Source organism: Physeter macrocephalus, chromosome 8 (genome assembly GCF_002837175.3).
Source record: "Physeter macrocephalus isolate SW-GA chromosome 8, ASM283717v5, whole genome shotgun sequence".
NCBI lineage: Eukaryota > Metazoa > Chordata > Mammalia > Artiodactyla > Physeteridae > Physeter > Physeter macrocephalus.
This window is the reverse complement of record NC_041221.1, coordinates 94,940,758-94,956,208: the sequence shown is the minus strand read 5'-3', so window position 1 is coordinate 94,956,208 and position 15,451 is coordinate 94,940,758. Positions and strand designations below refer to the sequence as shown.

Below are 15,451 nucleotides of genomic sequence, written 5' to 3'. Positions count from 1 at the left end.
CAGGGGTTGAGAGTCCGCCTGCCGATGCAGGGGACGCGGGTTCGTGCCCCGGTCCGGGAGGATCCCACATGCCATGCAGCGGCTAGGTCCGTGAGCCATGGCCGCTGAGCCTGCGCGTCCGGAGCCTGTGCTCCGCAGTGGGAGAGGCCGCAACAGTGAGAGGCCCGCGTACCGCAAAAAAAAAAAAAAAAAAAAATTATGTCCTAAAAGAAACCCCAAACTTATATCCTAGTCAAATAGAAAACCAATAAACAAGGAAAATAAACTACATATTATACTAATGGTAGGTCTTAAGGGGAAGAAAACACATAGCAGAGAAAGGATATGAAGTAGGTGTAGGGATATGGCGAACAATTGATGGGAAAGGTAAGACTAAGAGGGTCTTAGTGAGAAAGTGATTCTTGAATTAAGACTTGAAGTATCCACCTCCTAGAGTAATGAAAATAAAAACAAAAATAAACAAATGGGATCTAATTAACACATTATTGACCCAGGGGATTTTTGTAGAAACTAACGCCTGTGGCCGTAATCCATCTCCCATCAAAAATGTGTCAGTGAGAGGCCCGCGTACCGAAAAAAAAAAAAAAAAAAAATGTGTTAAACTTAAAAGCTTTTGCACAGCAAAGGAAACCATAAACAAAACAAAACCCTCAGACTGGGAGAAAATATTTGCAAATGAAACAACCGACAAGGGATTAATCTCCAAAATATACAAATAGCTCATGTAGCTCAATATCAAAAAAAAAAACCCAATCAAAAATGGGGGGAAGATCTAAATAGACATTTCTCCAAAGATGACATACAGATGGCCAAGAAGCACATGGAAAGATGTTCAACATCGCTAATTATTAGAGAAACGCAAGTCAAAACTACAATGAGGTATCACCTCACACCAGTCAAAAAAATCTACAAACAGCAAATGCTGGAGAGGGTGTGGAGAAAAGGGAACCCTCCTACAGTGTTGGTGGGAATGTAAATTGGTGCAGCCACTATGGAGAACAGTATGGAGGTTCCTTTAAAAACAAAAAATAGAACTACCATATGACCCAGCAATCCCACTCCTGGGCATATACCCGGGGAAAACCATAATACAAAAAGATACATGCACCCCAGTGTTCATTGGAGCACTATCTACAATAGCCAGGACATGAAAGCAACCTATGTCCATCAACAGAGGAATGGATAAAGAAGATGTGATACATATATACCACATAGAATATTACTTAGCAATAAAAAAGAACAAAATAATGCCATCTGCAGCAACATGGATGGACCTAGAGATTGTCATACTGAGTGAAGTAAGTTAGACACAGAAAGACAAATATATGATATTGCTTTTATGTGGAATCTAAAATAAAGGGGGGGTACAAATGAACTTACTTACAAAAATAGAAGTAGAGTCACGGATGTAGAAAACAAACTTATGGTTACCAGGGGATAAGGGGGGGAGGAGGGATAAATTGTGAGATTGGGACTGACATATACACACTACTAAATTTAAAACAGATAACTAATAGGAACCTACTGTATAGCACAGGGAACTCTACTCAATACTCTGTAATGGCCTATATGGAAAAAGAATCTAAAAAAAAAAAGAGTGGATATATGTATATGTATAACTGATTCACTTTGTACACCTGAAACTAATACATTATAAATCAACTCTATTCCAATAAAAATTAAAAAAAGAAAAAGACTTGAAGGAAGTGAGGGAGCAAACCTTGGTGTCCTTGAGAATCAAATGGCATAGTTAGTTCAAAGTCCCTGAGATGGGAGTATACCTAACAAGTTCAATAAATAATGAAGGAGGAAAAGGGAGAGAAAAAGACTGTGAGGCCAGGGAGGTAAAGAAGAGGCAGCCTTTGTAGGACCTTGTAGACCCTTGTATGTACTTTGGCTTTTACACTGAGTGCACCAGGAGGCCACTGAAGTGGTTGAGCAGAAAAGCAAGATCTGATGTAATCTAAGTTTTAATTGTGTCTCTTTGGCTGATGTGTTGAGGAACAGAATGAAAGTAGGGAAGGGTGGAAGCAGGGAGGCCATTGACGAGGCTAATTTTCAAGCCTGGCGACGAGATGACAGTGGTATGTAAATAAAATGGACTGAGTGTTGGTACTGGGGCTAGTGAGGAGTGGTCAAATTCTGGGACTATTCAGAGAAAGAACTGAATAAGATTTGCTGACAGGCTGGTTTTATAGATGTAGGGTAGTAAAAAGCTGATGTTACTAGAAATTGGAGTTCAGCATTAAAACTGCTGATGATAGAAAAATGGGCATGGCTCTGGAAAAAAGAAAAGTAATGGGGAAAGCAGGATATATATTCAAAGAATGGAGCTCAAATAGAGAAATATGGAGCAGGATTCTTGAATCAATCTGATTAAATTATGCTAAGTTTGTTTTGGCAAATGGTCTTTAAGTACCTTTGTTTATCTCTGAGGTGTTGGTGGTGGTTGGGAGTTGGACTTTCTTTTCTGACATTTGCTGATACGCTCAGATGATGAGCATATGACAAAAAAGATCATCTGAATTTGCACACTTTGTCACTGACTCCAGGAAGCTTAGGCCAAGGGTCAAAAAATTAAAAAGGGAAAAGAAGGAAATGAGGACTTCTTAATTTCAGTTCAACATTTAAATTTACACATATGGTTTGGTAGGAAAATACATAGCATACAGAGTAGACAAAAAGGAAAAGTTGGTACCTCAGAGGGGAAAAACCTTTTATTTTAAATTTTTCTGTTAGAACTAATTTTAAAAATAACTCACTGAAAGTAAGCCTGAATTGGAACCATCATCATAAACTGGTGACTGTTTTTTAAAAAAGAAGAATGTCTCCTTCTGCATCTTAAGGAACGTAAGTAGCCTTTCCCTGCTGTCACCTTTGTATTCCCAGAGCCACGAAGAACCATTGACCATGCATCCCCGTTCCCAGATTTGGTTTCTAATATACTATTCGTCTTAAAAGCAATAATAGTCTTCTTGGGAACAAATTTATTTCATGTTTTGTGGCAGGGAAAATAAAAGGGGTCAGAAACATATTTTGTTGTTAGAAATAATTCTTTCAGTTATCTAGGAAAGTATCAAAAAAGGAAGGCATTTTAAAAGGGAAATGCAGTTGTCATATTGTAACCATTTGAGCATTAAAGGGAAACAAAGATGATATTAATTAGGAACAAGTTGAGTCTGTTGGAAAAAGCCGTAAACTCATGAGGATACTAAAATGATAAAGAAAACACAAAATGCACTAAAGCATTATTATAATGCACTCGAATTTTTAAAAATATTGTCTATAATAAATGCTGTATTTTGGTGAACACATTATATGAACCTTATAGGAGAGTTTTGATTAATAGATTATTTATTACAAATAGGCTTATTTTTCTACAGAGATAAAAATTTAGAATTTATGAAAGAGAGGAAAGTTGAATGGATCAATCTAGTATAATGTTTGGGAAAATGCATCAAGAGTGGTTAGTAGAAATACATGTGTAAAGTCAGTGAATCCAGGCCAACACATACAGATCACTAAGATTTTGTAAAGGAACTCACAAAATCAGGAGAGGGAAACTACAGAATGTTGTTTTGCAACTGAAGAAATGAAGGGTCCCTAAAACACTGAATGACCACATAGACAAGGTTTCATTAAAGGTGGAACTGTACATATCCAACTTCTGTTTGTCCTGGCAATATGGTCCTCACCTTCTGGTTACAAATTATAATGAGAGAAAACACAGTACTGTCGGCCCTTGGTATCCAGGGATTCAACCAACCTCTGATTGAAAATATTTGGGGAAAAAAAAAATTCCAGAAAGTTCCAAAAAGCAAAACTTAAGTTTGTTGATTTACATAGCACTTACATTGTATGAGAGTTTATAAGTAATCTAGAGATGATTTAAAGTATAAAGGAGGCTGTGCATAGGCTATATGCAAATACTATGCCATTTTATATAAAGAACTTAAGCATCCACAGATTTTGGTATCTTCAGCGGTTCTGGAACTAACTAATCCACATGGGATGCCTAGGGCCAACTGTAAATTGTAATCAGAGGTAAAACCAAACTTATTCCAGCTGCTCCACCTTGAGGAGGAGTTGGGAGGAAGAGTCAATGCAGCAAAGCATAACGTCACAAGAGAAATTGAATCTGCATGTTATGTGCAGGAACTTTAGATACTGCAGACAATGTGGTTTCTCTTCAAGGTGTGCATGCAACCAGCTTAGATAATATCAAGTGATTGCACCTGTGTGTTCTTTTCACTTGTTGTACCTACCATATAACTGCTTGTAAGGATTGCTGTGCTCTAAAGTGGCTTGGAATTATAGCAACTGTAGCAGCCCACAACTTAGCCCATCCTCTACTGTTCTACTGACGAGGAGGGATGAAACCACAGGTGGGCTAATGGGACTTTTTTGCTAAAGTTAATAGATTAAGCCATTGTAGGACACCAGGTGTTGCAGAAATACATCTTCATTGACAGGCTAGAACAGCTTTTGGTTATCTCCACTGACAAATGCTGAAGAGTAAGAGAAGTACTGAACTTTGATGACAAAAACAGCACTAATAAAATTATGACTTCAGGATAAAAGTTGAGGCATTTAAAATAAATATACAGCATGTTAGCTCTTAACCAAATTTATGATGCTTATTGTAGACCAAAAAATCCAAAAGATGTTTTGCACTTATATATTTGTACTCAATAATTAAATGAGATTCAAAGTTGCTTCTTTGTGTTATTAACCAACTCTTTCCCCCAAGTTATATACTGAAAAGCCAGAATAGCTCATGAAATTCCTTAAATGAATAATGGAAATTATATTTGTCTGTTGCCTGGAATGCAGTCTAACCTGTGGTTCACTTTCTGCTAGAACAGAGAAAGAACTACATGTCCTGTGTTTTAGAAATGCCAGAAATTTTTTCTGTCAGAATGCTCATAGAAGATTTGAAGTTTTCAGAACTAAAAGTTTTGTAAACTTGTGGATTAGTATATAGGGTTTTTGTTTCATTTTTCTTTAAACTGTACAATGCATTGTGTATATATGCTATATTTTAACATTAAAAAATTTAAAGTAAATTGTACATTATGATTATGTATATATGCTATATTTTATATACAAGGATGTCCACTCTCACCACTTTTATTCAGTGTAGTTTTGGAAGTCCTAGCCACAGCTACCAGAGAAGGAAAAAAAACAAAGGAATCCAAATTGGAAAGGAAGAACTAAAACTGTCACTGTTTGCAGATGACATGATACTATACGTAGAAAATCCTAAAGATGCCACCAGAAAACTACTAGAGCTCATCAATGAATTTGGTAAAGTTGCAGGATACAAAATTAATGCATTGGAAAGGAAGAACTAAAACTGTCACTGTTTGCAGATGACATGATACTATACGTAGAAAATCCTAAAGATGCCACCAGAAAACTACTAGAGCTCATCAATGAATTTGGTAAAGTTGCAGGATACAAAAGTAATATTTAAAAATCTGTTGAATTTCTATACACTAACAACAGACTATCAGAAAGAGATGTTAAGAAAACAATCCCATTTACCATTGCATCAAAAAGAATAAAATACCTAGGAATAAACCTACCTGTGGAGGTAAAAGACCTGTACTTGGAAAACTATAAGACACTAATGAAAGAAATTGAAGACACACAAACAGTTGGAGAGATATACCATATTCTTGGATTGGAAGAATTAGTATTGTTAAAATGACCACACCACCAAAGGCAATCTACAGATTCAGTGCAATGCATATCAAAATATCAATGGCATTTTTCACAGAACTAGAGCAAATAATTTTAAAATTTATATGGAAACACAGAAGACCCCAAATAGCCAAAGCAATCTTGAGAAAGAAGAACAGACTGGAGGAATCAGGCTCCTGGACTTCAGATTATACTACAAAGCTATACTAATCAAAACAGTATGGTACTGGCACAAAACAGACACATTGATCAATGGAATGGAATAGAGAGCCCAGAAATAAACCCACACACTTATGGCTAATTAATCTGTGACAAAGGAGGCAAGAATATACAATGGAGAAAAGACAGTCTCTTCAATAAGCTGTGCTGGGAAAACTGGACAGCTACTTGTAAAAGAATTAAATTAGAATGTTCTCTAGCACCACATACAAAAATAAACTCAGAATGGATTAAAGACCTAAATGTAAGACCGGATACTATAAAACTCCTGGAGGAAAACATAGGCAGAACACTCTTTGACATAAATAGCAGTAATATTTTTTTTTGATCCATCTCCTAAAGCAAAGGAAACAAAAGCAAAAATAAACAAATGGGACCTAATTAAACTTAAAATCTTTTGCACAGCAAAGAAAACCGTTAACTAAACAAAAAGACAACCTACTGAATGGGAGAAGATATTTGCAAATGATATGACTGGTAAGGGGTAATGTCCAACATATATAAACAGCTCATACAACTCAACATTTAAAAATCCAACAACCTGCTTAAAAAATTGGCAGAAGAACTGAACAGACATTTTTCTAAAGAGGAAATGCAGATTGCCAACAGGCACATGAAAAGATGCTCAACGTTGCTAATCATCAGGGAAATGCAAATCAAAACCACAATGAGATATCACCTCACACCTGTCAGAATGGCTATCATCAAAAAGAACACAAATAATTGTTGGTGAGGATGTGGAGAAAAAGGAACCCTCCTACGCTGTTGTTGGGAATGTAAATTGGTGTAGCCACTATGGAAAGCAGTATGGAGATCTCTCAAAAAACTAAAAATAGAACTATCATATGACCCAGCAATTAGACTCCTGGGTATATATCCAAAAAATCAAAAACACTAATTCGAAAAGATACATGCACCCCAATGTTCATAGCAACATTATTTACAATTGCAAAGATATGGAAGCAACCTAAGTGTCCATCAACAGACGAATGGATAAAGAAGATGTGGTGTATATATACAATGGAATATTAGCCATAAAAAAGAATGAAATTTTGCAATTTGCAGCAAAATGGGTGGACTTGGAGGGCATTAAAATGAAATAAGTCAGACAGAGAAAGACAAATACTGTATGTTATCACTTATATGTGGAATCTAAAAAATACAACAAACTAGTGAATAAAACAAAAAAGAAGCAGACTCACAGATATAGAGAACGACCTAGTGGTTACCAGTGGGGAGAGGGAGGGGGGACAACATAAGGTTAGGGGATTGGAAAAAAGGGGTTATTATGGGATTATATGAAATCATGTATGTTAAACTTTTGAAAATTGTAAAGCACTGTAGAATTTAAAGAACTTTTCATTCAATTAAAAAAAACCCAGATGTCTCAAGTTAATGAATTTAGCACTTTTCTATGTATGGGAAGATGAAAGAGTCTGGGATCATTAAAATCATTCCTTTGATATGCACCTTAACTAATAAAAACTTTTTTAAGTAAATTGTACATTATGTATTATGTATATATGCTATATTTTATCATTTAAAAATTTTAAAGTAAGCTGGGAAAATATTTGTAACAGTTTTGAATAAGAATTATTATTTGAACAATTCAAACATTGAATGATATTTGAATACGAATTGTTTACTTTTGGGACTTCCCTGGTGGTGCAGTGGTTAAGACTCTGAGCTCCCAATGCAGGGAGCTGGGGTTCGATCCCTGGTCAGGGAACTAGATCCCACATTCATGCTGCAACTAACAGTTCGCATGCCACAACTAAGGAGCCCATGTGCTGCAACTAAGGAGCCTGTAAGCCACAACTAAGGAGCCCATGTGCCACAACTAAGGAGCCCACCTGCACAACTAAGATCCAGTGCAACGAAATAAATAAATAAATAATTTTTAAAAAGATTGTTTACTTTTGAAAGAACTCTTTAAAAAAATCAATGCAAAAAAACAGATAAATCCAGAGAGAAAAATGAAAAATTTATATCTTTAGGCTGCTAACTTAATTCTGGGTATTTATCCTAAGGAAAAAATCATATATTCATATAAAGATTTAAATACCTGGGGTGGGACCAATGAGTTGTAAGGAGGGTGGGAGATAATTATTGGACACTTAGTATCAGGCCACAGTGTACAGTTATGTGGTACTTGTCTCTGCCTGAAGTAGATTTTAAAAATGCACTGGAAACAAATGGGTGGTTGCTGGTAGGGTGAGGAGGGATGGAGGGAGGGAGCAGTGTGAGTGAAACAGGTGAAGGGGATTAAGAGGTACAAATCTCCAGTTCTATAATAAGTAATGGGGATGCAATATACAGCATAAGGAAGATAATCAATAATATTGTAATAACTTTGTATGAAGACAGATGGTTACTAGACTTGTAGTATTCATTTCATACTGTTTGCAAATGTCAAATTATATAGTATACCTGAGACTAACAATACTGTACATCAACTATATTTCAAATAAAAAAATTTTTAATAAATAAATACTGCACTGGAGAATCACACATCAGTCACTTTTCAAAGGCTTATTTTCCAGAAAACAGAACCCATGCAAAAAACATCCAAAGTCAGTATGGCTGTTGCTTTAGCCAAGATCAACGGAGGAACATTAATTCGAGGATTAAACAGCATATCCAGATCCTCCAAATTAGTTGCCAAACTTCTGCAGCCTCAGCTTGCTTGCAGACTTTTAGAGTTAAGGGACATATCTCATCGTCTGCTCAAGGAAGTTAATGCACCACAGCAACCCCTATATAACATGCAGGTAAGCAAATATTGCATTTGCACAGGCTATGGATCTTTTTTTAGGAAGCATTTTGAAATTGTAAGATTTGGAAAATGAAAATGTAGCACATTTGGTTGTCCTAGATGTAAAACAAGAATAGTTGGATAAGAGAAATAAATAGATGGGCCTTTTTTCAGTATAGCATATTCTCTCGTTTAAATAAATGTGAAAAAGGAAGTAATGCAGACTTTTTTCTCCCTTGTTATTTGATTGAACTAAATGAAATGATCAGTTTCAAATGGTTCAACCTAAATATAAGCATGTAAATTACCACCTATGTCAAATCTGAAAGAAATTCTACAACAAGCCTTAAAAATGATTGTGCTTTGTGTCCTTTTCCCCATAACCTTGTTATGTTTCCAAGATAATCTTTGACATAACATATTAAGTATATTTAGCTATAAATTCATTTCGATAGACCTGTCAATGTCCAGGTCTATTTCAAATACGTGTTCTATGTTGTTTTATTGAGGTCCTATTATATTTTGTCAAAGTTTTTCAGGACCAGTTTCTTTTTTTCGGAACTTTATGGCACAGAACTCTAGGTTTTTCAATCTGGGCATTATTCAAAGCATCCCTTTGTTGAAGGGAGAGTTAAGCCAGAAAGGAGATGTATTAGTTCTTGTACTCGAACAATCCAGAGTTGAGAAGGTTTCAGGCATAGCTGGATATAGGTACTCAAATGATACCTTCAGGATCCTGTTTCTCTCTTTTACTGATCTCTTGGCTCTGCTTTCTCTGTGTTGACTCCATTCATAGACTGACTTTCCCCTCGTGGTCACAAGATGATTTGCAATTGTTCCCAGGTTACATCCTTCCAGGTTCAATTACAGCAGAAAAGAATGAGTCCTTGACCCAGCATTCCTGGCCAAGTCCTGAGGTTCACTCTTAGAGAATGGCTTACCTCTAAACCAGGGAAATGGGGGTGCATTGATTGGCCTAGGACTTGATTACCTGCTTCATTTCTAGAGTAGGGGTTGGAGCCCCATCCAGACAACATGACTTAAGAATGGGGAAAGGATGAATCCTCAAACAAAAATCTGTGTTGTTTTAAGAATATGAGAAAATAGATGATGGGTTACTAAAATAAACAAAATATTCAGTATATAGGAATCTCTTTTTAATCAAAGATTTTGACATTTCCAGAAATCATCAGATATTTCAATTATGAATTGCCTGAGACAACATTTATAAAAGGCACCTTTATAATACCTGATGTTTGAGAAAGTAAAAAATGGTTTCTGTTTGTTAACCATTGGATATCTGAGCACTATAAGGCTTATTCCTGTATCTTTAGATCATCAAAAAGAAACATAGCTGAACTGTATTATTTTAAATTCCCAGTGAAATGTCTTTCTGAATCTAATGTTTTGCCTAGCTGTTTCTTTCCTTGCATTGTTAGACCCATAGTTTTTATAGAGAGTTGATGTAAGAAGTGTCCTTTGAAGAATATTTCTGTATTTATTATGAAATTATGTTTAAACACACTGTCCATTATTGTTACTCAGAGTCTTTCTTTTTTCTCCTCTTTGCTAAGTTAAAACTGTGAAGGAGCTGAGATTTTACACTATTTATGAGCTAACAAGTTAGCTTGCCACAGTTATAGAAATACATAGGCACACACGCTGACAGAAGAGACAAGCAAAAGCAGCAGCCAGAGCAGTATCTCATGTCAGTTCCCACAGGGCAATGTGGTGACAGCCAGATGTTAACTATGCATGTAGTAAGTTGCATTGCAGGAGAGGAACCTTGAAATCAGGAGACTCATCTTTTTATAGGGATCCTGGCACATCTGCCCAGCATCCGAGAGAGAAGGGGGGTGGGAGGGAGAGGGGGAGAGAGAGAGAGAGAGAGAGAAACAAATGTTTCTGGAGGGTAAGGAGAAGGTTTTATCTTTAGTGCCCTGTGACATATCTTGGGAAGTACATCTCTAGATCTCTCCAAAGGAATATACTTTCTCTAGCTTACAAAGCTCTTTGCTATTCAACCATATCCTTACAAAGCTGTTTGCTATTCAACCATATCAGAAGGCCCAATCTGCACAGCTGGGGATCCCCAGCCCAGTTGGGAACCGGGCTGCACAGCAGGAGGTGAGCGGCGGGTGAGCAAGCGAAGCCTCATCTGTATTTACAGCCACTCCCCATCGCTCGCATTACCACCTGAGCTCTGCCTCCTGTCAGATCAGTGGCGGCATTAGATTCTCATAGGAGCGTGAACGCTACTGTGAACGGCGCATGCGAGGGATTTAAGTTGCACGCTCCTTATGAGAATCTAATGCCTGATGATCTGAGGTGGAGCTAAGGAGGTGATGCCAGCGCTGGGGAGTGGCTGCAAATAACAGATTATCATTAGCAGAAAGGTTTGACTGCACAGAGACCATAATAAATCAATGAGAAACAAATGTTTCTGGAGGGTAAGGAGAAGGTTTTATCTTTAGTGCCCTGTGACATATCTTGGGAAGTACATCTCTAGATCTCTCCAAAGGAATATACTTTCTCTAGCTTACAAAGCTCTTTGCTATTCAACCATATCCTTACAAAGCTGTTTGCTATTCAACCATATCAGAAGGCCCAATCTGCACAGCTGGGGATCCCCAGCCCAGTTGGGAACCGGGCTGCACAGCAGGAGGTGAGCGGCGGGTGAGCAAGCGAAGCCTCATCTGTATTTACAGCCACTCCCCATCGCTCGCATTACCACCTGAGCTCTGCCTCCTGTCAGATCAGTGGCGGCATTAGATTCTCATAGGAGCGTGAACGCTACTGTGAACGGCGCATGCGAGGGATTTAAGTTGCACGCTCCTTATGAGAATCTAATGCCTGTTGATCTGAGGTGGAGCTAAGGAGGTGATGCCAGCGCTGAGGAGTGGCTGCAAATAACAGATTATCATTAGCAGAAAGGTTTGACTGCACAGAGACCATAATAAATCAATTGCTTGTAGACTCATATCAAAACCCTATCAGTGGGGCTTCCCTGGTGGCGCAGTAGTTAAGAATCTGCCTGCCAATGCAGGGCACAGGTTCGAGCCCTGGTCCAGGAAGATCCCACATGCCGCAGAGCAACTAAGTCCGCGAGCCACAACTACGGAAGCCTGCGCACCTAGAGCCTGTGCTCCGCAACAAGAGAAGCCACCATAATGAGAAGCCTGAGCACTGCAACGAAGAGTAGCCCCTGATCACCACAACTAGAGAAAGCCCGAGTGCAGCAATGAAGACCCTAAGCAGCCAAAAATAAAATAAATAAATTAAACAAACAAAAACCCTATCAGTGAGTGGCAAGTGAAAACAAGCTCAGGGCTCCCACTGATTCTGCACTGTGGTGAGTTGTATAATTATTTCATTATATATTACAATGTAATAATAATAGAAATAAAGTGCACAATAAATGTAATGCACTTGAATCATCCCGAAACCATTGGCACCCACCCCTGGTCCATGGAAAAATTGTCTTCCACGAAACCAGTCCCTGGTGCCAAGAAGGTTGGGGACTGCTGCTGTACAGGAATGAGAGATATCTATGGAGAATTGTCTCAAAATACTCATGAAAATTCAGTGGCAGGAAAATAATCTCCCTTTCCAGTGGAATCTGTTTCCTTCTATCCAATAATGAGAACTAAAAAACATAATGTGCTTGCCTTTTGCCTTGACTGACAGTGAGTTTCCACAGGTGAATTTAGAGCTCATTTGTGATAACTTATTCCAGGAAATGAGATGAAGGAACCAGGTTGAGGGACTAAGTGATTTGTCCAGGGTCCATATACTGTCTCTTTTGACATCAATACAGAATCAACACCTATGAAATATCTTCTCCTTTGCTCTTGTTCTAATGGTCTTAGGAGCTAGCTTTAATTTTTAAAATTCTTATCAATAAAATATTTCAAAATATATAAAAAATAGTTCATCAGAAGTCCCACCCAAATTTAAACTGGTAGTAATATTTTGCCATATTGCCTTTAGATATCTGTTTTATAAAAAGAAATATAATTAACCATGCTCCGATCCCTTCCTTTTTTTTCTACCAAAGGTAATCATTATCCTGAAGTTGATGTAAGCATTTTCATGCATATTTTATATTTTAACTACATTTGTATGCATCTCTCATCCTATGCATATTTAAAATTTATATAAATGATATGATACTGTACTTACCCTTCTGAAACTTTCTTTTTCACTCAACATTTTTGATATATATAGCTATGGTTCTATGGTTTATTACTTTAACTTTGTGGTATTCCATTATAAGAAAAATAATCCACAGTTTATCTGTTACTGAACAGATGGACAATTTAGTTTCCAAAATTTTTGTATTACAAACAGTGCTTCACTGTACACTCTTGTAAATGACTCCTCGTCCATATGTATGAGACATTTCTCCAGGTATATATCTACAAGGGGGATTGCTGGGTCATGAGGGATACACATCTTCAGTTTTATTAGCTGTTGTTAAAATGCTTTTTGGAATGGGTAGATATTCTTGGGAGCCTTTGCGATTTTTGAATTTGAGGATAATTTCAATTCTGGAAAACTCTTAGCCATTATTTCTTCAAGTATTGCCTCTTTCTCATTTTATCTAATCTCATCTGCTGGAATGCCTACTAAACATACTTTGGACCTTCTCATTTTATTCTTTGTGTCCACTTACCTTCTTCATATTTTCCTTTTCTTTATCTCTTTTTGATACATCCTGAATTACTTCCTCTGATCTGTCTTCCAGTTAACCAGCTCTCTCCAGCTGTATCTAATATGCTCTTTTACTAATTAAATGTATTTTAAATTTCAAACATTATGTTATTTCTAGAAATTCTATTTGGTGTTTTCCCCCAAATTTCCACTTCTTTCAAAGTGTCCTTTTATAGGTTTATTTCTTTTTAAAAATCTATTTTAAAAATACTTATTTATGGTCTTTTAAAATATTATTCTTTGAGATTTTGGGGGGATGCTAATCTTTCTGACTATTGTGATCTATATTGTGTCTCCTCATTATTTCTTCGTTTTGTTTTGTTTTAATTTAAAGTTTTTCTCCAATAAGGATTTTTTAAAAATAGAAATCCCTTCTGGCCTTGGTGGTAGAACTGTTCCTCTAGAGGATTTTGCTTGTGCTCTGGAGATATCAGTCCCTGGTAGAGACCAGCTTCCTCACCTTCTTTCTGGACTGGTGGGTGCAGTTTTTCTAGTCCCCCTTTCACTGAGATTGCAGCTCTGCAAAGGCCTGATCTTCACCTCATGTGCATCCACGTCTCATCTCCAGGATCTTTATTAAAACTCAAGCCCCCAGCCATTATTTCAGGATCCAGTAGCAACCCCAGAGTTCCTGGGACATAATCTCACACACTTACTGCTTGGCTTTTAGTTTCCTCTTCTTTCCGGGCATAGGAGGACTTCTTCCTTCCTTCCTCTCCCCTCCCTCCCTTCTTTCTTTCCTTCCTTCCTTCCTTCCACTTTTTGTAAACTCAGTCTTGTATTAAATTTTTGGATTTTGATTTTATATAGAATTTTTAGATTTTTTTGTGTGAGAGGTTCCCCACTAGCTCAGTCTGCCACGTTACTGGAACTAGATGTCCTTCAGCTTTACTTCTTAATATCTTTTACAAGTTATAAGATGGTTAAATTTCTTTTTGGAAGTAAATGAGGTGTAATTCTACTTTTTCATTCACTTGGTAAACATTATTTTTATTGAAAACCGGACATATAAAATCAAGAGTTTAGGTACTAGGGATTCATAGATGTCCCATGGACTAGGGATGATAGGCAAGTAAGCAATGTCAGTAGAGTGTACTGAGTGCATGAATGAAGTGTGCAAAGTGTACTATGGAAGCATCAACAAGGAGCGTATAATTCCTAAGAGTAATCAGTGTAGGCTTTCTAGAAGATGATACTGGATCTGAGACTTGAAGGAAGGGAAATTAGCCCAGTGAAGAAGTAGGAGAATCATTCAAGGAAGCAAACAGTGTATATTAAGAAGCTGAGGCAAGAGAGAGCATGACTTATGTAGGAAATGTAAGTAGTTCTATATGGCTGAAGTGCGATAAGTGGGAACAGTCCCAAGTCAGAGCTTCTGGGGTCCCTGAGGGTTAGGAGTGAGGAAGAAGCTTTTCTTGGGTAATATGTATTAGCTAGGTGGAGATTCAGGATTGCCACTGAAAGGAACCTAAGTTGTAGCAAGGAAGAAAACAACATAGCTCAAATGTGAAAGTCTCAGTGAGGAAAGATATAGAAGTATGAATAGTGAAGATAATGGCCTGGAGAATTAAAAGAACAACAGAGTAATATATGAGGTGTGGTGGAGGTCAGTGAATTGGTCTGTGAATGGAATGTATCCATGGTGCCAGAGTGTGCTGAGAGGTAAGCGGCATAGCACAGAGTTTAGCTTACCTGGAGTAGATTCCAGCATGAATTACTTCAAGAATTGTCAGGCTGGGGCTTCCCTGGTGGCGCAGTGGTTGAGAATCCGCCTGCCAATGCAGGGGACACGGGTTCAATCCCTGGTCCGGGAAGATCCCACATGCCATGGAGCAACTAAGCCCGTGTGCCACAACTACTGAGCCTGCGTGCCACAACTACTGAAGCCTGCGCACCTAGAGTCCGTGCTCTTCAACAAGAGAAGCCACCACGATGAGAAGCCTGTGCACTGCAAAGAAGAGTAGCCCCCGCTCACTGCAACTAGAGAAAGCCTGCGCAGAGCAACAAAGACCCAGCACAGCCAAAAATAAATAAATAAAATTTAAAAATTAAAAAAAT

The 15,451-nt window shown here is 37.7% G+C and overlaps 1 protein-coding gene across 5 annotated transcripts in view; it reads left to right on the top strand.

Annotated features, from left to right (window-relative positions):
• The window catches only part of SPATA9 (spermatogenesis associated 9), an 86,242-nt gene that overhangs the window by 54,342 nt on the left and 16,449 nt on the right, over positions 1–15,451 (top strand). Inside the window, exon 3 of one of the 5 annotated variants that reach the window (XM_007119584.3) lies at positions 8,469–8,696. The exons of the other annotated variants lie outside the window; for them this stretch is intronic. Within the exon in view, the coding sequence (XP_007119646.2) occupies positions 8,469–8,696 (228 nt within the window). The remainder of the gene's footprint in view (positions 1–8,468; positions 8,697–15,451) is intronic. 5 annotated transcript variants of the gene reach the window in all.